This window comes from Phyllosticta capitalensis (genome assembly GCF_038381095.1).
Source record: "Phyllosticta capitalensis strain CBS 128856 chromosome Unknown BKA78scaffold_5, whole genome shotgun sequence".
NCBI lineage: Eukaryota > Fungi > Ascomycota > Dothideomycetes > Botryosphaeriales > Phyllostictaceae > Phyllosticta > Phyllosticta capitalensis.
This window is the reverse complement of record NW_027117443.1, coordinates 2,467,650-2,494,413: the sequence shown is the minus strand read 5'-3', so window position 1 is coordinate 2,494,413 and position 26,764 is coordinate 2,467,650. Positions and strand designations below refer to the sequence as shown.

Genomic DNA, 26,764 nt, shown 5'->3' with positions numbered 1-26,764 from the left:
GAGTGATGATGGAGGATGGACTATTGGCCGTGGCCGCGGCAACCAGTGCTAGCAGCCAGCGTTGAAGAACATGAAGTGGTTGGTGGCTCTCTTCCGCTTGGGCGAGATGCCTGACAGCCACGCGCTTGATCGTCGACCGGGATCCCAGGCGATCTCGTCCGTTCCTGGACGGCCGAAAAACCTTGGGTAGGACAGCGTCAAGGCTCAGCTTCGTCCTTGTCGCCGCCATGTCTCTCGGGCTGGGCTGTCCTCGGCCGTGATGTTTGTCGGGCTTGGTCGCGATGCTGTCGAGAGACGACGAAAAACTTGCACGGGGCGTCCGACTGCGCGACCAGGGCTCCAGGGCTCATAGGGGGCTTCACCGGCCCAATTTAAGCATACGTACGCCCAGAGCGAGGTGATCCTTTCTTAATTGCGCGACGTCCTCTCCGCATTGTTTATGAAACACCTGCACCAGTAGCGCCTTCCTCGTGGCGCGACCCCGTCCTTCTCTCTCGCTTGAGCTTCTCGTACATATTGTTATTATCGCCCAGCCCCGGCCACCCACCACCTTCTCTACTCACTCACTGCCGCGCTCCCTCTTCAACACCACACTCTCCCTCACCTCGCACCCTCGCGGTCAGTGTCAGTCGCTCATTCGTCCTTCGGGCCTTTTCACTCTCTTTTGACCTGCGCGGTCTGCCATTCCTTCGCTCGACTCCGACCCTCCTCTCCTTCGCAAAAATCCCGGCAAGCCTCGTTGATCGATTCCCCTGCCGACATCATGCGTTCCTCCGTCCTCCTGTCGGCCGCCTTTGCTGCCAATGCCATGGCCGTTCCCGCCAAACTCGACAAGCGCGTCTATGTTACCGACTTTGAGCTCGTCACCGTCACCCAGCTCGTCACCGAGGGCGTGGAACTGCCCGGCGTCACCTCTACCGTCACCATTTCCGAGGGCGCCCCCGTTCAGACCATTCCCGCCTCGACCATCGTCTCGACGTTTGCTCCTCCTCCTCCCCCGCCGCCGCCTTCAACCACCGAGACTCCCATTATCGTCTTGCCCACGACCACCGCGGCGCCCACGACTACCCAGGCGCCTACTTCCGAGGCTCCTGCTCCCGCTCCTACGACCACGCAGTCCGTCAACGTGGCGAACGTTCCGTCCAAGACGCCGTCCAGCGGCGGTTTCCAGTTCCAGCCTCTTTGCAGCTTGCCCTCTGGCACTGGCACCGGCTCGCTGACAACGACGCCCACCACCGATGCGGCCAAGAAGTGGCTGGCCTACCACAATGCCCACCGCACCAATCACACCACCTGCTCCATGTACTGGGACTACAACCTCGAGGCCGAGGCTAAGAAGGCCGCCGACACTTGCGTCTACGCCCACACCAAGTCGTAAGTTGAAATACTCCCCCAGACTTTTTCAATTCTAACCCAAACAGTGACGGTCAAAACATGGCCGAGTACACCGTCTACGGCACCCAGCTCACTGCTGACAACCTGACCACCGCCGCCGGCACCTTCTCCAACATGTACTACTCGGAGGGCCAGTACTTCCTTGGCCAATACGGCCTGCCCACTCCCACGACTGGTGAGGATGTCGGTCACTTTACGCAGATGATCTGGAAGGACAGCTACTCCGTTGGCTGTGCCACCACCCAGTGCGACAGCATGTTGCTGAGCTTCTGCAACTACGCCCCTGGCGGTATGTCTACTTGTCCCCGGCGCATGCGCATAGCTAATAATCTCTAGGCAACATCTTGACAACCTATGCCACCAACGTCCTCAGCCTCATCTCGTCGCCCCTCGCCCCGCTTTGCGCCGAGTCTGGCGGTGCCTCAGGTTGCATTACGGATGCTCAGCTTGGCCTGTAATCGCATTCCTGGATTTTGGAGGATGCGAGGACGGAGAAGAGTATCACGGGTCCGGAATTCCACATCGCGTCGCCCTGTGTTTGAGACCCTGTTTCCGAGTCTCGCACCCTGTGGCGTCATTCTTCTATGCAGGCAGCCGTCTGGCAGAAGCAAGGGATGCGTACCCAAGACGAGACGCGGGAATGTTCCAACCTGCGTCACTCTCTCCAGTCTCAGTCCCTTACGGCCACCTTGCGCCTTTCTTGTTTCTCCTTTTTGCATGGCTTTACGGGGTTGGATGGTCACGGTAGGCTCATGCACTTTGCGCACATGCAGATAACCGGTGGGGTGGGTCTGGGGTTTAGCATTTGACAACCTTTTGTTTTCCGCCAACCAAAGCCTCTTTTCGCTTTCTTCTTCTCTGTAAATTTTGTCCTTCTTTTCTCACGAACCCCCATGGTTGCATGCATCACCCACCACCACACTCCCTACTTTGGTCCCCTCTCTTCCCCAGCGCAGCGCACGGGGACCAAAGGAAAACTTGTTGTTTTGTTGTACAGCCACTTTACACACCTTTTTTGCTTCTTCCAGCTGGTCGACCCACCTGTCACCTTTTAGAGAGGAGCGTCGCGATGGTGGAGCGGTGCAACGCCCAGCGCGTGGTCTGCCTCCTTCGCCCGCCCGCTTCCTCACAAACCCTTTCTGTCGTTATAACGAATTTAAGAGAGAGATCTCATGATGTCATGAGCAACCATCTCGAGGTGTTGAGTTTGCACTGCCCGCGCGTGACTGCCCGACCCTGATGGTGTTGATGCTGATCGTAATAGGGAGTTGCGCATCATGCGGCGCGGCGCACACGCAGCGGCAGCGCGTCGAGCAGCGCATCAGCCTCATGATGGCTTTGCATGATAACGCTGCCAACGATGGATGCGACGACATCGGGGTTCAGGATGCTCGAAGTTTTCAGCTGCTTCGCGGTGTCGTGTCGCGCGCCAGGCCGTTCTCCTGTTTGCAGCGCATGCAGGTACGCAGCTGCTGCGTCGTACCTTGCATGAAACACCAAGCCGTCTGCGCTTCAGCCCACCACCTCCTCTACAACACCTCCTCCTCTCACCAGCACATGTCCCCTCTCACCCTGTCTCTCCCTTGACCTCTATCTCAGCTAGGCTGCGCTTCGCGACAGGCAAGGTGGCTTTTGCTCCTCCTTCTCCTTCTCCCATCCGCCCTTCCTTTCTCCGTCGTTGGCGATCATCACGTCCGCCTGCTCACGCGCTGTCTGTCGTATTTCCATCTTACAAGACCGCCATACAGCTACCCATCAACATCATCCCCATCCATCATCTACAAATGCGATCTCAATCCCTTAGCGCCGGCCGCGCACCCGCCAACCCGCCAACCCGACCATTAGCTCGCCGAGCCCATTCGGTTCCTGACTACCAGCGCTAGCTCGCCGGCTCCCGCCTGGGACCTCCCCGCCAACAATCTCTTTGTCCGGGGATTCTCCCCGCGCGTCTACCCTCCTTTTTCTTTTCTATCCAACGGTCTTCCTCGTCTGCTCGTCTTCTCGGCGGCAGGCACCTGACAAACGGGCGCTTCGGCTCCTGCAGGTACACGTCATGGCTAATTGGCTGGCCCGGCTGGGCTTGCCTGAAGAGCTAGGGAGTCGTTCATCGCCGAGAGCTGCTGCGAAGGTAGGGAGAGAGCTGTCGGCTCGGCACAGCGCACGCAGCCGATGCCAAGTATGCCGGGATGGAGTGATCGGAGTGGATGAGGGGGTGCGGATAGGAGAGAGGCGTAGGTGCGTTGTGCTGCAGAGCCCGCACCAGCAGCCAGCAGCCAGCCCCAGCTCTCCAGATCCTGTGGTATGCCTCAAAGCCTCGCGAAATTGATCGTTGAGCTTGGCCAAGTGCGTCGCCACATCGCCGCGATGCAATGCTTGTGCAAACCAAATGCACCCGCCGGTAGCTCGCAAGCGCCACACGAGTTATGCTTCCCACCGGTAGCCGCCAATAATCGCCATCCATCCAGCCAGACCAGCCCGCAAGCGCCATGCATGGAAAATTCTAGCCTTTGACAATGTCAGGCTCAAAGGCTCAAAGGCTCGCAGGCTCAAAAGATCCACAGGCTCTCGCAGTCCAGCCGGCGTGCCAGCCTTGCGCCCTATAGCCCAGCCCGCCGCTGCCTCGCCATGCGACTGGATTGGTTCGGCTGTTCGTATAGCTCATCTCCATCCACCTATATGCGTATATGCACTGAGTAGGTACGTCGCCGACACTCGCCCAATCACGTCGCCCGCACGCTTCCCAGCCTGCCGAAATAAAGCGGCATTTCTTGCCTTTTTGTGTCCGCCAATAGCATCACGAAGTTGATTAGTGAGGATGACTAGATCTTTAGAAAAGCGCAAAAAAGCCGTAGGTGCTGTAGGTAGTGGCCGGTAGTTGACGATGACGAGACGACCCTACTAGCGCCGCAGCCGTTGTCGCAGTGCCTGGCGCGGTGGTGGGCTGCGCGGGTAGGTCTGCGATATCCTGGTTCTGGGAATCGCATTGGTTTGGACGCAGCGCGTTTGAGGCGAGGCCGAGGCGTGGCAGCGTCATACACTGCGCGCGAGTGGTATCAAAGGCCGTCGCTTTTGCATTGCACTTGTCGATTCTCATCCCTCGATGTGCTTGCTCGCCTGACCCAACAGCAGAAACGCCCGCACCGGCATCCGACAAGGTGCAAGTCGCGCGCGGAATCGGACAGCAGCCAGGGCTGGCTGGGCTCGGAGAACAAGACGCGAATACTACTGTACTGACATGCATAACCTCAGGCTGCATACAGTATTCGGCGACGGGGAAATTGGCGAGCAGGGCGTCGACTTACTCGCAGATGTAGCCGGAGCCGGGAGGTCGGGTTTGCGCCTGAGTTTGTCGATGTCATGTCGCAGTTGGTGGGGTCCCGCCGTCGTTGGTGTGGTGGGGTTCTACTTGGCAGGTACCGTGGCATAGGTTTGGAGATGGAGGCCCGGCTCAGGCAGTAAGGCAGGGGGGATGTGTGCAGGTTGGATGGACGTGGATGAGGTGGAGGAGATGCGGTGGATGGGCTGCTAAGCGTAAGTGATGTTGGGAGGTGGTCTTGCATTGGCTTCGCGGGTAGATGCGGGGACGATGTTTTGTTTGACTTTGTTGCAAGAACATTTTGCAATCCTGTCCTCGGGCTCTCATGTCATTCTTTTCGACATGTTGACCTGCAGCTTTGATTGGGCGCGGCGCGGTGCCTCTCATCACGACTTTCTCACTGACTTCATGACTCCCACCTCGATCCATCTCTCTGCCTCTCGTTCACCTCCGCCATGGTTTAGCCCCGCCGGCGAGACAGACGTCTCCATCTCCCATTCGACACACCCTCTCTCGCATTCTCCACCATCGTGCGTCCCCGCGGACCTCGCAAGAAAAGTCTCCGGCCATCCACCCATCCACCGCGTCATATCTCTTCTTCTTCGCCGCCACAACACCTCCGGCTCTTGCCTCGGCTGACCTTAACAGCCTCCGCCCCATCGGCCGGCCTGAATCAAGTCTCAACGGCCGTCTGGTCTCGTCTCGACGCCTGATGACAGCCCAGGAGCAAGGAATGATCGGCCGGACGACGGGCCGCCTGCGGACGGAACGACGGGAGAGCATCGCCGCCGCCGCCGCCGTCGTCGACACGATGTGACGGGTGCGTGAGCGCGTCACGTCAGCCAAGGTAGGTAGGACAATGATGACGACGACCATGATGATGGGCTTTTGCCGCGAGGACGCCGGCCGGCCGGCCTGCCTACGTGCCACTCACCCACCAACACACCCGCCGCTGTGGCTGCGGTCCGACTGCGTGCGGAGTTTTTCCAAGGATGCCAGTCTGGAGTCGGTGATGCCCGACGGCGATGTGGTGCAAGGAAGAATCTGACGCGAACGCATGGGGAAGGTGTGATGTCAGCGGTGTAGACGGCGTGTGTTCGGCGCTGAGGCTCGGATGCCGACCTGGCTGAGAAGAGACTGCTCTGGGATGCATAGGTTCATGAGCGGCAAGACTTTGAGACAGCGGGTTTCGAGACGGTGAGACGGCGAGACATGAGGGCGGGAAGAACGCCGCAGTCTCTCTTCAGGGTCAGCGGGCAAGCTGATTCGAGACAGATGGAAAAGCGTCAAGGGAGCGCAAAGAGCCGTGGAGTTGATGGTGTTGAGGAGATGTCGAAAAAGGGAGGCCATGACCGTTGTGAAGCAATCCCACAGCTGGAAGGAAGACGCGCAAGGACTTGACAAAGAATCCGACAGTCTTGTTTGTGGAGAAGCGATGGCCGCCATCAAAACTGCTGGAAGCATCAACTCGTTGAAGCAAGCACCAAAAGCTCTAGACGCACTAGCAAAACCCATGGGGATTCTGTCGCTCGATGACTGAAGGAGACATTCAAGCCTCTTAAACAACAGGGTCGGTCACAAATTCCTTGAAAGGGAAGCGGGAGCAGAAGAATCCGCATACTCAAGATGGAGGTGGGCAGCATGCTACCGGCATGCTACACCGACATCACTTTCAACCAAACCGATGAATCCTTCTCTACTCCGCTCGCAAAGTCCCTGAATGCACGCATTTAGTCGAGCAGCGCTCACTCGTGGCAATCATCGAAACTCCGTGCCGCTCATGCCCTCGTCAAGACTTCATCAATCTGATCTCCACGCTCCGTCGAGCGCTCTGCCACCCTCACGCTTTTACGCATCCACGACAAAGTGTGAGCACCCTGCTGCGCTTGTCTTTGCCCCCTGACCCTCGACATTTTTCCGGCAGAGCTAATCGAGGCATGTGTTCCGTGTCTTCGAAGAGCAACTTTAGCTAACTGGCCTCATGCGGACAAAAATGGTTGGTTAATTGCTCCATTGCTCAGTTCGCCTTCCTCTCTGCATCCATTCCAAGATCGAGCACTCCTGATGCCGAGCTGTCACGCTGTTGCCCATTCTGGAGTCGTTCATCTGATGCCAGACACCACTGCAACTCGGGCAATCCCGCAATTGTTGGCGTAGGAGACATCCAGGGCCTTGGTGGCGCGACTGACGATGGGCAGCAGCATCGTTGAAGCTGCTTGTCCCCATTTCCAAATCCCTCACTTCGTCCACAGCTCCGTCGACCATGCTCATCAACGCCGCTTCAAACAGATTGAACAAGCAAAATGAGGCAAGTCACTCAACACGCGCCTGTCACATGAAGCCACTCAACCAGCGGAGCAAGATCAGATCCAGAAGTCGATGAAGTGTATGTTAGGCTTTTTCCCTCCGTTTTTCGAAGGGGGTGCTGCTGCTGCCAACGCGCTGGGTGTGATCTTTGCTCCTCTTGTTCTTCCCAAGGCCTTGATTTTCGCCTCCTTCCTCCTGTTCCTCCACCTCCTCCTTGTCTTTGCATTTCCGTCTCTTGGCCAGCTCGAAGACAACAACATTGCGGCCTCGCCTCCGTCCGTGCACCCACCAATGACCAACCCACCCAACACACTTTCTCAAAACAAAACAGGACGGGACAGGACTCACGTACCTTCTATCCCCCCAGGGTCGGAACACCGGCCCGAAGGCCAGTGCCGACGCGCTGAGATGCCCGCCCACCCAGGATTTTGAAAGAGCATCCTCGACTCTGTTTGAGTTGGTGTGTGTTTCTTTCGTGCTTTTTTGCGTGTCTTTTTTTCCAAAGGCCGTTCTTTTCTTTCTGTTACCTCCTGCCACCCTTGTGTCCAGTTCTTTCTGCTTATTCGTTCATGGCCCGATCGTTTTGACACTTGATGCCTCCTGCCGCCCTTTTTTTGTTTTTGCTTTTTGGTGTTTTTGTGGTGATGGAGAAGCCGTGAGGCTTCTTTTGTTCGTGGTCGGAGGCGTTCGAAGACCAGATCCAACTCTTTTGCGCGTCTTTCTTTCCAAAGGCCGTGTTTCTTTCGCTCCTCGCCTCTCTCTCAGACTTTTGCGTCTCTCTGATTTTTCAATGGCCCGATCTCTTGACGCTCGACGCCTCCGACCACGGCTCTTCTCTTCTTCGTCTTCTGTTTTTCCTCCCCTTTTGTTTTTTCTTGGTAAGTGAAGCCGAAGCCTCTTTTCCCCAGGGTCGGATGCGTCCGAAGACGACAAACGACACACTGAAACCCCAGCCGCCCAGGATTTTGAAGAGTATCCTTGACTCTGTTTGAAATTTTAAGGTTGTCTTTTGTTCTTTTGCGTGTCTTTTTTTCCAAAGGCCTTGATTTTTCACGTTGAACCACCTGCCTCCTTTTTGATGTTCTTGGTGTTTTTGAGTTTTTTGAATTTTTTTTGAATTGTTTTGACTGGCCCGATTTGAATGACACTTGATGCCTCCTCCTTCCCAAATGTTTTGTCTTGAGAGTCTGAATTGAAAGGAAAGTAGACGCTGAGGCCCCTCGAAAAGTGGGAGGTAACTCCCACAAGGAAGAGGGTGGGGGCCCCGGCGTCGTCTGTAGGATAGACACGAGCCAAGCCCGTGTAAAAGGCCCCAGCCATGTGTTCCGTGTGGTGGCTGGACGAGCAAGTCAGCGAATCAGTACACCAAGCGCATCAAAACGGATCCAACACTCACTGGTCGAGTCGATTTTTCAAAGTCTGCGCCCCTCCCGATTGATGAGCAAGCTCCAAAGGTGAGGGGAGGGGCGCGGACAAGAGTTGGATCGAAGAGGTGGTCGAATGTTTTCGAGGCGAAGTCGGAACTCCGCGCCCCTCCCCAAAAAGAGAGCGAGGTTAGGGGAGAGGCGCGAGGCGAAGGTCGTATGAGACGGCTTGAAAAGCAAGTCAGCGACACGAGCACAGCAAAGAGGACTTGTACTTACAGTTCGGTTCAGGGGCCGCACGTCCACACCCCTCCCAATGTAGGAGCCAAGTCCAAAGGGAGAGGGGAGGGGCGCGGAAGAGGTGATGTTTGTATCGGAGACGAAGGCCGGATGAGGCGGCTGGACAATTCAGCAAAACGTCGAGCACAGCAGAAAGAACTCTCACTTACCGACTTGCCGCTCGGTTTCATGTTGTTCGATTTGTGAAGTCCGCGCCCCTCCCAAAGTAGGAGTCAACTCCAAAGGTGAGGGGAGAGGCGCGGACAGATGCCACAGGCCGGTCACGAGCCAGGCCTGTCTGTCCACCCACCCGGGATTTTGGGCATCCCTGACCCAAGAGGTTGATTCGGAGATGCGGTCAGCTAACCGGCGATTGTACGCGGAGGCTGGGTGGAGAGCAAGTCAGCATGATGCGGAACAAAGAGAAAAGCGTTGCGGCCTTGCCAGGAGGGGGGGTTTTTTTTTCGTAAGTGTATTTTTTGAGGCCAGCACTCCTCCCGAGGGGGAAGCCAAGTTCCAAAGTAGGGGGAGGAGCGCTGGCGATGTTTGTGGTGGAAACGGTTTGGTACGTGGACTTTTCGAAGCCAGCACTCCTCCCAAGGGGGAACAAAGCCCAAAAGAAGGGGGAGGAGCGCTGGCTTTGTTGGTGGTGAAAGCGGCGATCGAAACGAAGGCTTTCCAAAGAGTAAATCAGCATGAGGTAAAAGACAGAGGAGTTGCGAACTTACCAGTCAGGTTTTGATGTAACGAGTCGTTTCTTGGAAGCCAGCGCTCCTCCCAAGGGGGAAGCAAAGTCCCAAAGTAGGGGGAGAAGCGCTGGCATCGTTGGTGGTAGAAGCGGCGATTGGAGCGGATGCTGTACGCAAAAGAAGTCAGCATGATGTGAAAGCAAAAATAGTTGCAAACTCACTGGTCCAGTTGTGTTGTCGCGAGTCGATGATTGGAGGCCAGCGCTCCTCCAGAAGCGGGAGCAAAGTCCCAAAGTAGGAGGAGGAGCGCTGGCGATCACCCAGGCCGGTCACGGACCAGGCCTGTTTTGCCCACCCACCCGGGATTTGTAGGCATCCCTGACCAGAGGAGGGGATTGGGAGACGGTGGCGAGGCGGCGGATCCGGCGCGGAGGCTGTGTGTCATGCAGATCAGCGGGAAGTTGACGAAAAAGAAAGAGATGCAAACTTGCCAGTCGGTAGAGCTGTAACAGAGGCCGGCGCTCCTCCCAGCAGGCGAGGGAGCCTGGGAAGAGCGCCAGCAAAGTCCAGGAAGCGGTGTGGAAGAGAGAGTCCAGGTGACGTCCAGAGGCTGTGAAGAATGCAGGTCAGCGTCATATTGAAGAGATTGAGAAAACTTTGAACTTACCAGGCAGTATGTTTGCGTCGAGGCCGACGCTCTTCCTGGCAGGCGAAGGACCGGAGGCCAGGAAGAGCGCCGGCAAGCAGTGGATTTGTTGTGGAGGCGTCGAGACTGGCGCCCTTCCGGCAGGGGAAAAGAGGGAACCCCCATCCACGGAAGAGCGCCCGGAAAGTGTGTTGGTAGCGAATAGTAGTGGAGAAGTCGAGCCGGCGCTCTCCCCAGAAAGCAACAGGAAAGCCTGGGAAGAGCGCCAGCAAACAGTCAGTCTGTGGCGGAGAAGTCGAGCCGGCGCCCTTCCCGGGAAGATAGAGGAGACCCCAGGAAGAGCGCCACGAAAGTGTGTCGGTAGGGGACGTGTCGAAGCTGACGCCCTTTCCAGAGGAAAAGAGGCCTGGAAAGGGCGTCAGCAGAAGTTCGTCGAGTCGTGAATCCGCAAAGGCCGGCGCCCTCCCCAGAAGGTGAAGAAACCTGGAAAGAGCGCCAGCAGAAAGCGAATCAGTAGCGGGTGCGTCAAAGCTGGCGCCCTCCCCAGAAAATGAAGAGGCCTGGGAAGAGCGCCAAAAGTCGGTCGGTCGGTCGAAGGGTCGTCAAAGCTGGCGCCCTCCCCAGCAGTTGAAGAGACCTGGGAAGAGCGCCAAAAGTCGGTCGGTCGGTCGAAGGGTCGTCAAAGCTGGCGCCCTCCCCAGCAGTTGAAGAGACCTGGGAAGAGCGCCATCGTCGGTCGCAAAGTGGTCGAGGCTGGCGCCCTCCCAGAAGGAGAAGGTACCTGGGAGGTGCGCCAGCAGAGAGTGAGTTGATCGTGGAGTCCGAGGTTGGCGCCCTCCCCAGCGAATGAAGGGGCCTGGGAAGAGCGCCAGTAAGAGTGCTCCAGCATGGAGACCGTATTGGGGCTGCGTGAATAAAAGGTTAGCGAGATGTAAAAGAGGAAACAAGTTGAGTTGACTTGCCGGAAAGTTCAGCGAACCCCAGGTCGTTGAAGGAGCAGTCGGTTGAACGGCCATGGAGGCGAAGAGGCCGGAGCCAACCCCCATGTGAGAGAAGTGGGAGTCGCCCCGGCGGAAGTCCCAGAATGACAGGAACCAATGCGGGAGGAAGTGAATGTGATGAAGGAGTATTCACTTCCTCCCACCCGTGGAATTTGAATGTGGCGATTGAAAGTGGCCGGTGGAGGCGGCCTCCGGAGACCGGGGTCGAGTGTAAAGACTGAAAGACACATCAGCAGTTGTTGAAGTCAAAAGAAGAGGAAGCTGTGCACATACCGGTCGGCCGTCAGAGACTCAGCCCGGCGCCCCTCCCAGCAGAGAAAGTGGTGGCAGGAGGGGCCAGGAGGAGCGCCGGTTAAACTTTGCCCGGGCCGGAACACGAGCCGGGGCTGGATTTCCTGTGTTGGAGAACGATGTTAGGCATGACTCGAGAACAAGGAGAAGGAAAGAAGAGCGAGAGAGAGTTGATGTGGAAGAGGCGAAGTAGATGTAGAGGTTGAGCGGACGTAGAGAGAAGGTGGTGGAGTGGAGGCAGGAGAGGCAAGCGACCGACAGGTCCCTCATGCAACAGGAAGAGAAGAGACTTACTTGGTTGACCCAGCGACGGGTTTGACTCAGCGAGGTGCCGGCCATGGCGTTGGTGGAAGGCCGGCGAGAAAGTGGAGTGGAGAGGAGATGGAGTCGATGGACCAGACGGCGGGGGATGGAAGCCCTTTGTACTCGTTAGAATGATCGCCCGGAAGAACCTTGGCCGGGACCGTGAGGAGTCATACCGATTGCCGCTGCGAAGAGGAAGAAGTGAGTGGAGGGAAGAGGAGATGGATGGGAAGAGACTTACGAAGGGCGATGGAGGTCTTTTGTACTGGCGTGGGCGATCGCCCGGCAGTACCATGGCCGACACCTCGCGGAGTCATCGGTCGCTGAGGTAGATAAACAGCGAGAAAGACAGCGAGGAGGATGGAGCGCAGAGGAGAGGGAAGTGATGGCTCCAAGAGGCGGGCGAGGCAGGCTTTTGTACTGGCGCGGGCGATCGCCCGGCAGTACCATGGCCGACACCTTGCGGAGTCATAACCAAACGCTGAGGTAGAGAGACAGCGAGAAGGAGGGGCAGGAGAGAAGATGGAGACGATAATTCTCAGAGGTGGGCGACGGCAGCCTTTTGTGCTCCTGCGGGCGGCGGCCGGCAGAGCTTTGGCCGACCGGTCGAGGAGTCAGAGAGTTGGAACGAAACTTGGGACCGGATGATGAGGGAATTTTGTTTCCAGTCGTCTGACGAGAAGTTTTCGGCGCGTGGGTGGGCAGTGTTGGTTGAGAGTGGCTGTTGCCGGTAGCAGGGACCGTAGTTCACACGTCCCGGATTGGAAACGCGTGCATGTGCTCTCGCTTATCACCATCCTTCCACTGGTTGAGTGTGCTCCGTGCAGTGTGAATCTTTGGTTTGTGAACTGCAGTCAGAGTGCCGTCGTTGGCGGCGTCGGAGCGTCTGGCGGTGCCGCAGTAAACAGATTTCCCGATCGGGTAGTGACCTCGCCCCTGGACCTGCCTGCAGACCCCTAAAGCCAATATTCGAGGGAAATGTCAAAATCTGGGCCAGGTTCAACCAACCGTTTGACAGCTCTACGTGCTAATCAGGTGCAAAAGTTCCACGCTCTTTGGCAATACCAAACACAGACGGAGGTGCCCCTGAAAATTCTGCTCTCAAGGTCGCGCGGCTTGTCTCCTATCTGTGGCCATCTGGTTCTTCCGCCGCATTCGCTACCGCTTCCCGTCGAGAGTCAACCTTGCCCGCTACAGGGGCCGGCCTCGGACAGGTTGAGAGCGATTACCCAATGTTTCCTCTGACTCCTGCGGGCTTGGTATGCAAGATTTTCCATCGCTCGCACTAATCCCTGAGCCCTCCAAGGGTCTAACGGCGACCCTTGGACGGATCGACAACCATCATCGCTTCCGTACCACGTACCACGGATGGGCAACCTGCTCAGGGCAAACAGAAACAACACCACCATATGCAAATCTCGTTGAGAGCCCTCGTGCCCAACGGCTGTGTTCAACATCACCTGCGGCACATGGTAGCCAGCTCGCTCGCGTCAGCGCAACACAAACCTCTCAACCCAACCACAACATCAGCCTCAACCCGGACGGACGCGCCCCCGGCTTCCACGTTCCCGACCAAGTTCCTCTGGATGGTGACTCCACGGTCCAAAGCATCGCTACACCCTCCATTCCAGGGTTTCATTTTCAGACCCGATTCGGCCGCACGCCCCTGAGAAGCAGTGGCGACCCAGGCCCAGCGAAAGCGCAGCTGCGACAACACATTTCGATATAGGCGAATTTGAGAGAATGGAGGAGATGAAACAAAAAAGAGGATATGCAATTTTTCCAGTCGAACAGAAGCAAAAGCTATGTATGGCTGCCGCACAAGCGAGCGAGTGTTTACAAAAGTCTCCAGACTGCTAGTCTCGGGAGCAAGCGCGTTCGATATGGCACTGAAACGACAGATGGATGAAGACTCGACAACCGAAAACGACGCAAAGGGTCGGGCCGCGCAACTACGGGCTCGATCACATGCTGCCCGCTGCGCCATCAGACAACATCGCGAACGAGACGCGCCGTCGCCCACACGTACGGATAGTTGCGCTGATACCAATTGACACTGCCGGGCACAAGGTCGTCAGCAATCCTCTCCCACTTGTCGCCTCCCCCTTCCTACCCCTACATCGGAAAAGGAACTAATACTCACAAGCTCTTCCGTCCTGCAACCCTCGGATGCGTAGCCCACGAGCCACCGAGGACGACGTTATGCTTGCCATCAAAGAAATCAGCCGTGTACCCGGGGTACAGCGGCATGGGCACGAAGCTCGGGTGCGGGGCCAGCGGCGTGGCGGTCCACTCCCACGCGCCGCCCATGTCGCCCTGGCCGGCGAGGCGCGCGCCGTGGGGGGTGACGGGGGTCGGGTGCCAGTGCTTGAAGCCGACGTTTGCGCCCGCGGCGGCGAGGTCGGTGAAGAGGGCTGCGCGTTGGTTGTCCAACGACTCCGATGGTGTCTCCTCCTCCCCCTTTGACGACACGCCGGCGCCGCCGTTGGACGACGCAGCCTGCAATGGCGGGCTCTCGGCCACGCCGTCGTTGACCAGATGGCCGTTGACGGCGGGAATGGTGCACTGGACCGAGCTCTTGAGGTCGGCCTTCCTCATGCGCTCAACGTACGCATAGATGCTGCGCGCCTCATCGGCCGTGGGGATGCGGCCGTCCATCCAGCGGGCGCAGCCGGCCAGCTCGTCGAACGAGGCCAGCACCGGCCAGTCGAGGGCGAACTCGAGCGGGACGTGGCCAAAGACGGTGCGGACCGTGATGGCCTCATGCCACTGGTTGTTCACGCCATTTGAGCCATTGGTTGGAAGGGGGCGGTTGTTTGAGGCGGCCACGTGCCCGTTGGCAATGCGCGACGCCGGCGCGCGCTTGGCCCACGACGCCGGAATCTGCGTCGATCCCGTTTGCTCGAGGTACTTGGCGTACTCGCCGACGGTGATGGCGCGAGCCTTGGCCTCGAAGGCGCGAACGCTGGTCTGGCGGCGTGGGATCTCGTTGTCCCACCCAAAGAAGCCCTGGGGGCGGCGGTTCGGGCCGGACTCCTTCTCCGGATCGACAACACAGTCATCAGCATGATCATCAAGACCCTCTTCGATGGTGGAGGCCGGGATGCGGAACCACTGGTTCTCGACGGCGCGGTTCCTGGCGTCGTTGGCCAGGGCTTCGAAATCGGGGGCGACGACGCACGGCGGCGGCAGCGTGCGGTCACTTTGGACAAGCATGTACAGCAAGGTTTCCAAATGCATGATTTCGTGCTCGTACCCCAGCCACAGCCTGCGCGCAACTTGGGGGTGCGATTGCGCCATCCCGCGGCCATACAAGCCCTCCACCCGCCGCCTCACGTCTCTCTGGTACCGCAACACATCGTCGACCGGCGGATACTCGTCCGGGATCTCGCTGTGCGAGTGGCAGAGCTCCGGATTGTCCACGTCAGGGTCTATCCCTCTCTCAAAGATGCTAGCGTAGTGCGCCGGCTCCGTCGCTGGTTCGCCCGTCGCCCGAGTCAGGTGGATGTCGAGGAACGTGGGAATGTGGCCGAGGTAGAAGATGCACGCGTTGCGCAGCTTGATTGGCTTCTCGAGCAATTCGTTTTGCGGCAGCATCGCGAGCGTGACGGCATCCCACGCGGCCCAGAGCTGCTGCCAATCGGACATGGTCGGCGCGGGTTCGGCCGCGTAGTCCTCCGGATGCAGGGAGTAGAAGACGTGGGGCTTGGACACAAGGTAGAGACCTGAGAGTATTGATCAGTCATTCAGAGCAAACGCAAGACCCAGCCTTTTTGATTACGAGCACATTTAGGGAAAAAACCAGCAACACCAGCACAAAAAGCCAAAAACAGCTAGCGCGCCAGGCCGAGGGAGTAAATACCATAGTCTCCTTTTTGGTTCATCCACCGCGCGCCCTGCGCAAGGTGTGCGTCGTCGAAGAGCTGTCGAATGTCGCCAGGACTGAACTTGTAACTCTCCTCGATGCGTACTCTCTCGCCCGCCTTGATCGGAACGTCGTCAACAACTACATCCTTGAGTGGAACAACAAATGCTTGATGGCGACCATTCAAAGAATCAAATTCCCCAACCGCCTTCCATTCGCCAGGCTTGAAGGCCTGCTTGCCAAGAAGCCTGTTGGCGTGCTCGAGCCCATTGAGGTAAAACTTGTGAGTAAGGCCCTCGCTGTCGTTGTACGCGCGATGGACCCTTTTTGCGTCGAGACAGCTGTCGATTCCAATCAACAAAGTGTCCCCTTCTTGCAACGAACCACGAACTGCGCGTAGGAAGCCAGGGGCCTCTTCTCTCTTGAAATTGCCCATGCTGGAGCCCATCCAAAGGACAGTCTTTGGCCTCGAAGCAATTTCAGGCTTCTTCAGCCACTCGAGGCCGTCCTCGTAGGTCGCATGAAGCCCAAAACACTTGACGTGTTTGAAAGACTGGCTCGGGACTTCAGCCAAGGTGCGCTGCAGTTCCGAAACGGAGAGGTCCAAGGCATAGTACTCGACATCCTTCTTTTGCCTCTCAAGCGCTTGGAGAATGATGTTGACCTTGCGGAGGTTGCTAATAATCAATCAGCGCTTGTTCTGAAACATGACAAAGTCACCTACCCGCTTCCCAACTCAAGCAGAATCGACCCCGGCTGAATCCTGTCAGCAATGTGGTCGGCGTACGTCTCGAGGACTTCGATTTCGGCATTGGTGAGGTAGTATTCGTCCAGGTAGGTAATCTTCTCAAACAGGCGGAGCCCGATTTCGTCGTAGAGCAGAATGGTCGACAGGGTCTTTTCGGTCCCTTGGTCGACGTGGAGCCCCTTCAAAACGTCATCCAGAAGCGATTTGCCAGTGGCGTCCTGCCGAATGTTGAGAATGTTGGACGTGGTACCATTCTTCTGGGCCGCTGGATCAGCGCATGGAGCGGCGTCCCCACAGCGAGTTCCGCCACCACCGCCAGCGCCGTTCTCGAGGATAATGTCTTGAGCCATTGCGGGATAGTGGACGTCTATTGCGAGACTGGGTGTCGCAGCAGCAGCAGCAGCAGTTGTTTGGGTATTTAGGAAGAAATCACGTCACCGGGAGGAGGTAGGGTCGGGGGGGAGGACAAAGAGACAAGACCCGGCCTGGGAAATCAAGACGTCAGTTCAACATGGTCATTGGCGAATCAGATGGCTATTTCGGCATGGGCTTACATGGCACAGCTCCGGGACCCGCCATCGCAACCCTGTCGGAGCGGCTCTTCCTGCCCGTCGTTCATCATTTTTGGGCGCGGTCGTTCCGCGTGAACCTCGTCCACCCCTGCGCTTAGTAGTCCCGTCGCATGCAGGCACCGCTTGGCCATCTTGATCCAAACAATGTCTCCACGTTTGGGCCACGCCGTCGGGTTTATATGTCAGCAACGAAGAGAACGCGGAAAGGTCGACTGGCGCTCGGAGCACGGAGAGGGCCATCAAGACTCAGAGGATCTTCGTATCCCTGCCAAAGCGTTCAAGAGCGCAGAGTGAGACAAGATCCAGGTCCGGCAGGTGCCATGCGTGCTAGCTCATTCCGTCAAAACGGCTAGGGCAAGAAAAAAAAACGCGCCAGGCAGCCAAGGTGGTCGTCGGTCCCTAGAAAAGTCGGGCGTAAAGTCTAAAGTGCTTGGAGGGCATGGTCGTACAGGAGTAGCTTTCACAACGGCAACTACCCTACGCTCAACGGTTGCTGCGGGTACACCACGCAGAGCGCGGCGGGGTAGCGGGGTGGGCGTCGCGCGGTATTGCCGCATCCTGACGACATCCATTTCGGTTGGTCTGACAAATGCAAATGACAGAGGGTTTGGTTTGGCAAGGACACGGCCGAGCAAGACCAGAGGTTCCCCGAGGAGGAACAGCAGATGCGGGGAGATTCCGTCGCAAAAGCATCTGATGCTTATACAATCTTCGTTGGATGACATATAACCAGAAATGTACAGGGGTCGGTGGGGCCGCTTGGGCGTCGCTTGCGGACGCTCGTTCGCTTCGTCGTCATGACGTCCGTCGCGGCGGTCACATGATCTTCAGGAACCACTTTGCTCGTCCCGTCGCAGCATTTCAAGCCTCAACCCGATGAACCGGGGATCAGACGCAAGATAGCCGTGTCGGAGACTTTGAGATCAGATTGCGGGAGCGCATGGCGCAAGGCGGGAGGCGAGGTTTGCTGGAATGCTGGTCGCAAGAGATAAGGGAGCCTACCAGTGCACGAGCCAATGTCGCCAACACGTGATCTGCAACTTTATTCTAACCTCGAAAAGGACGACGATGCATTTGCGCGGAGCCGAGAGTTTGTGGTTAGAGCTGTTTCGATGATCTGTTTTGTTCTGGAAGGCCGCTACTGCCAGAGAAAGGATGAGCCAAGTGTGGAAGCATATCCGAAGCATAAAGACGGCACTGCATCCATCCGCTGCGGACCAAGTCAGGTAAGCTTCCCAGCCGAAATCTCTATACTCCCATCACCAGCCGTACGTACATAGGTACAAAAGCCAGCCAATCCATCATCCATACACGTAGAAAAAACAGTAATTACATGGAAAGACGAGATACCGTGGTATCCACTCACGCCGCAACGCCAGGCACTTCAGTCCGTCCACAAGTGCCTTTTCCAGAGAGGCTGGATGCTCCCTGGCCGCCGCCCGCTTGCTACTGTGCCACCCTCAGACCGTTCAGGTGAAGAATGTATGCAGATGTCCTGCTGCTGCTGCTGCTGTTCTGCTGCCGTTGCAGATACAAAGTCTGATCCTAGGTCCGTACAACGCCTTTTCCCCAACAGATAAACGCAAAAGCAACCCGAGGAGCATCAACCGCCGACCCTCAAATGGCGGAAATAGGCAAAACGAATCGAACCGCAAACAAGAACCAAGGGAGTATCAAAGTCTATATATCCTTATCGCGCGGCCGCTCTTTCTCGCGCCCGCGATCCGATGATGTTGATTTTTCGCCTTTGCTGTTGCCGTTGCTGCTCACGCCGTCGGTGGCGGCAGCAGACTTTGCCGTGTCCTTCCTCTTCTCGTCTTCAGCCCAGCTCATGCTCGCGGTGCCGTCCCCAAACGATGAAGTAGATGATGCAGAATCGTCAGTCTCCTTGTTGTCGTCGGCCTCTTTGCTGTCGCCGTCCTTGCTGTCGCTCTCCTTACTTTCGCCATCCTTTTCTTTCGATTCGCTTGCGTCTTCCTTGTCTTCCTTCTCCTTGGTCTCCTTTTCCGTGTCGGGACCGGCAGTCTTCTTCGCACCTCCATCACTCTCCTTCTCCTTGTCGTCGCCCTTCTCCTGCTCTTTTGACTTTTCCTTCTTGTCCGATTTCTTCGCCTCCTCCGGTATCACTTCACCCATGTAGCTCGTCCGGCCCTTTTCAGCGGGCTTCTTCTCCTGGCTCTTTGGTGTTCCGCCAGCCTTCTTGCGGTCATCGCCCATCTCTTCGGCCTCGACTGCCTCCTTCTCCGCCTTGGTGAGCCCCTTTTCCCTCTCCCAAACCTCCTCGCCCTCATCTCCGAAACAAAAGAGATCCCGAGCGCTTCCTCCTTCCACCTTGCGCTTCTTTCCTTCGGGTGGTGCTCCGCAACCTCCGATTGCCTCGCGGAACTTGCGCGTCACTTCTTCGGCCACGGTACGGGCGTCCTCGATCGCCACGTCCGTGCCGTTGTGCAAGAGCAATGGCAGCGCGTTGAGCTCCGGCGGATCGCCATCGAATGGTAGTACCTGATGCAAGGGAGTTCCACCAGACGCGAGGCTGAGTTCATCGTGTAGCGGCGGGTTGTACGCATCTGTTTCGCCAGTGAGGAACGGCGAAGCACCACTGCTTTTGCGTTTGGCCTTGGGCGTCGAAGCATCCTCCGCGGGTTCATCGGCTTCGTCAACATCTGGACCAGGAAGACTGCCTTCAGGAGGTTGATAAAGCTCATTGTGCACAGTGACCAGAGCGTGGGTTGCTGGATCGATGCCTGGGTAGTGCATCCAGTAGTTGCGTGCGCGCATGAGCTCGAGAAAGTATTCCATCCAGCTCGGTTGGCTTTCATGAACGGTTCGGGGCCGGGGTGTTGGGTCTTTTTGGAGCTCAAAAGCCGCCAAGCGGTTAGCCAGGAAGGAGTGGATTTCGTTCCACCTGTCGCCAAAGTAGAGGGCCGCATTGGCATTGGGGGCTATCCACGTAAAGGGTGTTGGCTCATCCATGTATTCCCGCACCTGGTATTTTTCGTTGCGCATAGAAGCCACAAGAGGTGGCTCAAAGGCGGTTGTGCCGTTGAGGTGGAACTGTGGCACCTCCAAGCTGATGCCAAAGAAGTGCCCCTTGTCGTGGCCAGCATAAGGAGAGTACTTGTACTCGAGGAGGTGAAACATCAGGTACTGGTAGTACAGGGGAGACAGTTCTGTGTTGGCATTCAGCAGCATGACGTGCGAGTCACCTTGGTCCGTGGGATAGAAAGATTCCAAAAATCGGGTTGAGACCTCCTCCTCGGAAAGCCTTTTCCTAGGGATGCGATGCTTGAGAACGATTTGGTTGACGTGAGGTCGAAGAGTGCCTGGCACGGGATTTGGTGGCCACACGACACGCTCCAAAAACCGCAAGGTCGGAGGATCAACATCAGCGGGGAGATCTATGAGTATTCGAGGCGGCTTCAAGCCAGCATAGTCTGCTGCTGTTACGGACTTGACGAGTCTGACCAGTGATCCGGAGGACCTGGGAGGAGCGTGGATGAGAATGTCAACAGTGGGTCGGTGCCACGACTTGAGAGAGCCTGTATCCAGGCGCGTCATCCACTCCAGAGTGTCGGCTCTGTTTTTTGGAATTTCAATGACAGGGATGTTGAACTCTCTGGCCTTTTGGGCCATGCCCTTGACAAAGAAGAGGTCTTCGCGCTGCGGGTCGTCGGTAATGACGACTTGAGGGTGCATGAAGTTGTGGATATGGCCCATGGCCGCCTTGACAACTGCCTCTGCCCGTCTGTCTGAGCTGAACATGACATAGTCTGGTCGCGCGTCGTGCCATATGACGGCGCATCCGTCCCTGTCAATGCCATTTACCTCGAGAATGTCGCCGAGCCCAATGTCATAGCGACCCATGACGGCAAAGTGGACAAAGTTGCGATTCCACTTGGCCATTTCGCAGGCCATGGGCAGCAACGCCGACACGCTCTGCAGGTTGGACGCAGCGAATAATGCATTTCTGTTCTTCTCGCGGAGGCCATTGGTCGAGGTAATTTTGTGGAGCGAGTCGGCGAGGTCATAGAATCTAATCTTTCCACTGTAAATGTGGCTGGCTTGGTCGGTGTCATCGTTCTCAGGGTCTCGTGGGGGAGGGCCCTCTGGCGGACTCGCACGGCTCGGTCTGAAGGAGCTCCCCCACGAAGAGCCCGTGTGAGGTATTGGCGCGTCATCGTCGAGAGAGGGCGATGCTAGGGCCCGCAAAAGAAATAGCAGAAACACGGCGCCCAGCACGACAACAGTCCTTCTTCTGCGGTAGTGTACAGGAATGTGGCGGGTCCATGGGCGGACGGAGCCCGGCTTGTGGTCATCGTCCTTCTTCCCCAGCTCTTCATCGGTCGAAAAGAGACGAGGCGACATGGCGGCGCAGTGCGACGTCTGCAACCTTTGTTCACCAGGAACTTATCATGTAAGCGGGGAGCGGGCGGACCGAGCTTTAGTGGACGCAAGTGGTGACCATGGTCTGTATGCGGCGAGTCGAGCGGGCAACCGTGTCCAGAAACACGAGCGTGTGTAGTGGTCGCCAGGTGGGAAGCTCGAGGAAGCGGTGCAGGCAGGGGGCGGACGAGATTGGCGTTCAGATGGAGGAGTGATTCGATGAGGTGAGGTGTTGGGAAGCTCTGAGCTGAGCTCTAGAGGGGCAGCGAGGCGCGAGGGCAGGTCTGGGCGACGCAGGCGGGAGCTCGGCGATGTGCTACCAGGATGTCAAGTGCTGGTGTTTCAACACCGCGCACATCATGTCTCAGCCTTCTGCAGCAAGTCGATTGATATGTAAACGCAGTCTGTCCTCTACAAACTTCACCAGAACTTCTTCATTATCAGTACCTTCTCTCGACTACCAACTTCCCCATATTCCTCCACAATGATCAGCGGGACGGAATACGATCAATGTGGAGAGCGGGAGCCGTCCGCCAGCACAGCTGATGCGCTAGTCCAAAACAGGACGGCATAGAACTCCCAATCTTCAATCAGAATGCACACATCATCATCAATGAATTGCATCCCGCTCTGTCAAAAGTCCCTCAGCTCTCTATCACAGACCGCCGTCGGTGCGAGCCGTCCGTGGGCCGCCCGGCTCCTCCCCTCCCCCGATCCGCCCGAAGCCCAACCAGGTACTACAGTTATATAGACTGGGTATGGCGGCTGAACAGCGTTGCTCTCCAACTCCACGTCACTATGCCACGTTGTACTGTGGAGAGCCAAGTCTTCCATGATTCTGTATACCAAGTAGCTGAAGAAACTTCGAGGGGACCCAACAGAATGCCCATCTTTCTACCACGAACCCAATGCTCAAAGCCCATCAAGATGTGTGATAGCGCCCATACGCCAATGCCTGCAATTATCCTTCCCACAGCCGCGCAGAAAACGATACTTTTCCCCGTGCTCTCCTCATATAAACATGCCTTTTACCCTTCTCAACGTCTCCACGGTCCACCAGCTTGACCCACGCTAGCCTCCACCACCTTCTCCCTGCAGTCGCCCACCTTCTGCGCCTCGAACAGAATGGCCTTTTGAATCTCCTGGAACAGCTGCGCCAGCTCCCTGAGCCGGCTCTCTCTAGCACTGACTCCGTCCGCGACGTTGCCTCGTGCCATCGACTCCTGGAGCTGTTGCATCGTCGTCGACTCGACCGTCCTGAGGTGCTGTTCAATTTCCATGAGCAGCCGCGCCTGCGTCTCCAACGTCTTGTCCAAGTCCTTTGCTTGCGAGGCAAAGTATGCCACCAGGTCCGTGTTGTCGTCGGTGTCGGTTAGGGTGTCGCTCTTGGCCTTGATCGGCTGCTGTACCGGGTTCCACATCGACCCAGAGTAGTGGTACTGCGCGGGAAGCTTGAGGTTTTCAATCACCCGGAAAGCGATGCGCGCATTCTCGGCGTCCAGCTTGAAAGTCTCCTTCAACGACGCAATGGCTTGGCTGTCGTTGTCCAGGGCCGTCTCCACCGCTTCAACCTTGGTGTTGACAAACTCGACATCGCTAGGCAGATAGGAGAGGCTCTCTTTGATCGAACCGTCGATAAAGGCCGCACACTTGTCGTGCGCTTGGATTTGATCTTGGATGAATTGGTCGTATTTTTCAATTTCCCTTTGAAGATCGTCGTGGAGATCGGAGAAGCGCGTCGAACCTCGGATGTTGCTCAGATCTATGCGGACACCGGGCACGGTTTGCTGGTTTGTTGAAGCACCACCAAGAAGGCCGGTGCCAAAGGCTGAGGTAGATTGATTCGGAGCTGTAGACCTTTGACCGAAAAGACTGCCGCCAAGCCCAGTGGAGGGTTGGTTTGTAGAAGCGCCGCCGGTGCCAAACAAGCCGCCGCCGCCCTGCTGCTGCTGATTGTTCATGGCACCGCCAAACGCACTTTGCTGGGGCTGAGAGGTGTTTGTGGTGGAGGATGCGAAGAGGGAGGGTTTGTTTTGGGTTGCGCTGTTTCCGCTGTAGAATCATATTAACAAGAATTCTCCTTTGTCATCATGCAGGGGCGCAACGTACAACAATGAAGGCGCCGTAGATTGGTTTGTCTGCGCATTGCCAAACAGCCCCCCCGTTTGCTGTTGTTGTGGCTGCGACGTCGCGGTTGTACCGCTTCCGAATGGTCCTCCACCAGCAGCGCTCGTTGCTGTATTCGTCGACCCGAAGAGATTGCCTCCGGTGGTGCTTGCAGCTGCACCAGCCCCAAAGAGTCCGCTGGTAGCTGTGTTTCCTCCGAGGAGACTACCTCCAGCTGTAGTCGTTGCAGGCTTATTCTGTCCAAACAGGCTACCGCCAGTGTTGTTCGTTGCTGCGCCGGTGCCAAAGAGGCTGCCGCCCGCTGCGGGCGCACCGCCGAGTCCTGTGCTTTGAGGTTGGCTGGTAGTGGAGCCACTGGTGAAGTAGAACATCGTGTCAGCATGATTCAAATGTCTAGACAAGAAACTGCTCACAATGGTGATGGAGTATTTCCAGTGTTTATGGTCAAGCCGCCGGACTTGCCAAGTCCACCGAAGGCCATGTTTGCGGCGTGCGAAGTCGAGGTAATGCGGGAAGACGGTGGACGATTCGATGTATTCGGAAGACGGTGTGTCTGGCAAGCAAGGTGTGTGCGAGGTGGGTCGAGGCGGGGATGGGGTGCGGAAAGTGAATGTTTGGGCGGAACGAGTCGCGTCGCGAAAAGCTGAGAGCTCCAGTCCAAGCTCCGCAGCGCCTGCACCAACCAACCGCCAACCACGAATCCATCCACCTCCGCTATTCACATTGACGGCCCGCTCGCCCAATCTTCCGAGGCTCAAAAAATTCTCCCTGTCATTCTCCCTCTTGCGCACAGCTACGCCGATCCACAAGGAACATGGAGGAAGACGACGATTTCTACGGCGACGACTCGACCCCGGTCACCAAGAAGGAAGACGAACCCACCAACGGCGAAGATGAAGCCAAAGACGAGAAGATGGACGAATCGCTAGAGGAAGGCGAAGAGGAGGAGGACAGCGACGACTCGGTGGGTTGAGCAGAACAACAACCTACGCAAGTCTTCCACTGACCTTGCACAGGACATTGAGATTATTACCGAGAGCAAAGACGCACCAGCACCAGAGCTATCGTACGTTCCTTGATTACCTCACAACCAATTGACCACTAACAACAGACAGGAGAGGAGGCAGCTTCAACCAGCCATTCAACAAATCCGAGCCCGCGCGCACCGCATCCACCGACCCTTCCAAAGCACAAGGCAGCGCACAATCCGCACCGACTGGCAGCACAGCCAAAACCGGCGCGCCCAGCGCACCGCAAAAGCCAGGCTCGGCATACCCGGAAGTGCGAACCTCCACCATGGACGTCGAGGGCAACCCCATCTACACGCCCATCGGCAAGCCGATCAACGAGGTCGACATCGACGCGGACCTGCAGGAGCACGACAAGCCGTGGCGGCTCCCCGGCGCCGACCAGTCCGACTACTTCAACTACGGCTTCGACGAGTTTACGTGGACCCTGTACTGCCTCAAGCAGCGCCGCCTGGCCGACGAGATCAAGAGCAGCAAGGGTGAGATGGGCGCTCAGATGGCCCAGTTCGAGATGATGTTTGGCGGCATCCCGCCGGGGATGGGAGGGCCACCTCCAGGTGCAGGAGGCAACGGCCCGCCTGTGGGTGCGCCCACGGGTCCGTCGGCGCAGCAGGGCGCTGGCGGCCCGCAGGGTGGCGCTCAGAACAACCCTGGGGCTGCTGCGGCGATGATGGGCATGCCGCCTATGGACGAAAACATGATGCAAATGATGCAGCAGTTTAGGGCGCAAGGCATCGATCCGAGCCAGCTCAACTTCGATCAGATGGCGCAGATGATGCAGGGCGGCATACCACAGGGTCCGGCGGCGCAGCAGGGCGGGTTTGGAGCGCAAGGAGGCCAGCAAGGGCAGTTTGGGGGAGGCTTCCAGGGAGGCTTCCGAGGGGGTCGTGGCGGCAGGAGGTGGTGATGAAGGTAGGTCTGCGAGTGGAGAGACAAATACCCGTCATGGAATGGCGTTAGTAAATCAACGGCTTGCCAGAGGCATTGACATGCCTTCTTTCAACGCTGGCTCTGGGACAAGGACACGGTTGGCATCGGAAAACGGGATTCAATGAACATTCACGTGGGACAACTAATGCTCTTGTCGCTCGTGCCAATCCTCGACATCAAATCTCGAGCTTGGTTATGGTCTTCGCATAACCTACCTCTGTTACCACGGGCCACTTGGGGACAATAGTTCAACGAAACATTCATACAAATGGGGCAACGCTCTCGTATCTCATGCCAATCCTCGACATCAAACCTCAATCTTCCCCATCGCCTCCACATCCTCGCCCTCAATAACATCCACCCCCTCCCTCGTCACCCTCTCCACCGCCTCCTTCAGTCCCTCCTCTCCATCCAGCAAATCCAACCATCCACCCCTATACCCACTGGCCAAAAGCTCCACCGCCGTCTGCGCGACCAACTCCCTACTCGCCTTGCCGCCATACGTCTTCGTCCTGCCCAGCTGCACCTTCCCCCGACTGGGCTCCTCACTCAGCAGCCCCGGGCGCAAATTAATCGCCCTAAAGCCGTGCCCGCGCTTCTTCGCCGCCGCAACCAGGTACTCGTCGGCGGCCAGCTTGGCGTCTGCGTAGGTCGGCAGGCCTTGGGTGAAGGTGTGGCGCGCACCCGCCCAGTCGGCGTCGCTCCACCAGCTCGGCTTGACGCGGCGCGACCCGAGCCACGACACCATCAGGAACGAGGTGATGCTGGGCGAAGAGACCGAGGCGGCGATGAAGGCTTTGGCCGCGTCGCGGTCGATGGCGTAGGTGGTGCTGGGCCCGCCGCGCCCGCCGGCGCCTGGGAGGTGTGTTAGCATATGTGGGAGTGAGGACTGAGGATGGTGGTGATAAGTTGAGGTTGGAGGGAGACGCCAATAGATCGATCCATCAAGGTGCTCGACACTGTCAAAGCTGGCCGGGAGCTCGCGGAACCCCCTCACACCCCTGCCAGCCCTCCCCCCCCCCCCCCCCCCCCCCCCAAAAAAAAAAAAAAAAAAAACAGAAAAGCCCTACTTACCAGCACTCCAAACAACGCCCGTCGGCCCGACCTCGCCCAGTATCTTTGCCGCATCGCCCTCGCTCTTGACGTCCTCCAGGCTGCGCACCAAGACGTTGAGCTTGCCCGGCTGGCCGGCGCCGAGCTTCTCGATGGTCGGCACCTGCGCCTGCTCGCGGATGAGCGACGTGACGGCCCACGAGCGGGCGAGCAGCAGCGGCGTCATGAACTGCGCCACTTTGCCGTGGCCGCCGATGAGCAGGATGTGCGGGGTTGTCATGTTGCGTTGGGTGGGTGTGGTGGTGGTTCGAAGGGTGCCGGGATGGGAGATGTAGGTTGTCTCTGGACTGGGGAGTAGTAGTGGAGAATTCGAGAGTGTGGTGGTATTGTAGGTTTTGAGTTGGTAAAGCGGAGAGAGAGGCGGGCGTGATGGGATGAATCGAGTTCAACAATGTCAATTGTCCACG

General features: G+C 57.5%; 8 protein-coding genes across 8 annotated transcripts; 2 read left to right on the top strand and 6 right to left on the bottom strand.

Annotated features, from left to right (window-relative positions):
• Positions 1-763: 763 nt before the first annotated feature.
• Positions 764-1,853, top strand: BKA78DRAFT_295969 (CAP domain-containing protein; the record flags this gene model as incomplete). Its single annotated transcript, XM_066886547.1, has 3 exons — positions 764-1,374; positions 1,422-1,684; positions 1,732-1,853. The coding sequence occupies 3 exons, from the start codon at positions 764-766 to the stop codon at positions 1,851-1,853; spliced, it is 996 nt and encodes a 331-aa protein (XP_066744801.1).
• Positions 1,854-8,935: 7,082 nt separating this feature from the next.
• BKA78DRAFT_142316 (uncharacterized protein) lies at positions 8,936-9,724 on the bottom strand. Its single transcript, XM_066882795.1, has 3 exons — positions 9,572-9,724; positions 9,390-9,517; positions 8,936-9,335 (listed from the first exon to the last, which is right to left on the bottom strand). Exons 2-3 carry the CDS (start codon positions 9,482-9,484, stop codon positions 9,020-9,022), a joined length of 411 nt encoding a protein of 136 aa, XP_066744800.1. The 5' UTR covers positions 9,485-9,517; positions 9,572-9,724; the 3' UTR covers positions 8,936-9,019.
• A 1,310-nt stretch (positions 9,725-11,034) lies between these two features.
• Positions 11,035-12,243, bottom strand: BKA78DRAFT_142306 (uncharacterized protein). Its single transcript, XM_066882794.1, has 5 exons — positions 11,833-12,243; positions 11,768-11,776; positions 11,583-11,706; positions 11,271-11,392; positions 11,035-11,214 (listed from the first exon to the last, which is right to left on the bottom strand). Exons 1-5 carry the CDS (start codon positions 12,039-12,041, stop codon positions 11,127-11,129), a joined length of 552 nt encoding a protein of 183 aa, XP_066744799.1. The 5' UTR covers positions 12,042-12,243; the 3' UTR covers positions 11,035-11,126.
• Positions 12,244-13,577: 1,334 nt separating this feature from the next.
• BKA78DRAFT_250556 (C-type lectin protein) lies at positions 13,578-16,554 on the bottom strand (the record flags this gene model as incomplete). The annotated part of the gene is made up of 4 exons (XM_066884586.1): positions 13,578-13,647; positions 13,735-15,316; positions 15,454-16,133; positions 16,181-16,554. The coding sequence occupies 4 exons, from the start codon at positions 16,552-16,554 to the stop codon at positions 13,578-13,580; spliced, it is 2,706 nt and encodes a 901-aa protein (XP_066744798.1).
• A 1,902-nt stretch (positions 16,555-18,456) lies between these two features.
• On the bottom strand, positions 18,457-21,141 carry BKA78DRAFT_353180 (uncharacterized protein; the record flags this gene model as incomplete). The annotated part of the gene is made up of 1 exon (XM_066891503.1): positions 18,457-21,141. The coding sequence occupies one exon, from the start codon at positions 21,139-21,141 to the stop codon at positions 18,457-18,459; it is 2,685 nt and encodes an 894-aa protein (XP_066744797.1).
• Positions 21,142-22,094: 953 nt separating this feature from the next.
• Positions 22,095-23,894, bottom strand: BKA78DRAFT_142264 (uncharacterized protein). Its single transcript, XM_066882793.1, has 2 exons — positions 23,269-23,894; positions 22,095-23,211 (listed from the first exon to the last, which is right to left on the bottom strand). The coding sequence occupies exons 1-2, from the start codon at positions 23,655-23,657 to the stop codon at positions 22,197-22,199; spliced, it is 1,404 nt and encodes a 467-aa protein (XP_066744796.1). The 5' UTR covers positions 23,658-23,894; the 3' UTR covers positions 22,095-22,196.
• Positions 23,895-24,100: 206 nt separating this feature from the next.
• On the top strand, positions 24,101-25,221 carry BKA78DRAFT_295964 (Fip1 motif-domain-containing protein; the record flags this gene model as incomplete). Its single annotated transcript, XM_066886546.1, has 3 exons — positions 24,101-24,250; positions 24,303-24,352; positions 24,402-25,221. 3 exons carry the CDS (start codon positions 24,101-24,103, stop codon positions 25,219-25,221), a joined length of 1,020 nt encoding a protein of 339 aa, XP_066744795.1.
• A 145-nt stretch (positions 25,222-25,366) lies between these two features.
• Positions 25,367-26,749, bottom strand: BKA78DRAFT_142224 (NAD(P)-binding protein). The gene is made up of 2 exons (XM_066882791.1): positions 26,319-26,749; positions 25,367-26,099 (listed from the first exon to the last, which is right to left on the bottom strand). Exons 1-2 carry the CDS (start codon positions 26,575-26,577, stop codon positions 25,552-25,554), a joined length of 807 nt encoding a protein of 268 aa, XP_066744794.1. The 5' UTR covers positions 26,578-26,749; the 3' UTR covers positions 25,367-25,551.
• Between the last annotated feature and the right edge of the window lie 15 nt (positions 26,750-26,764).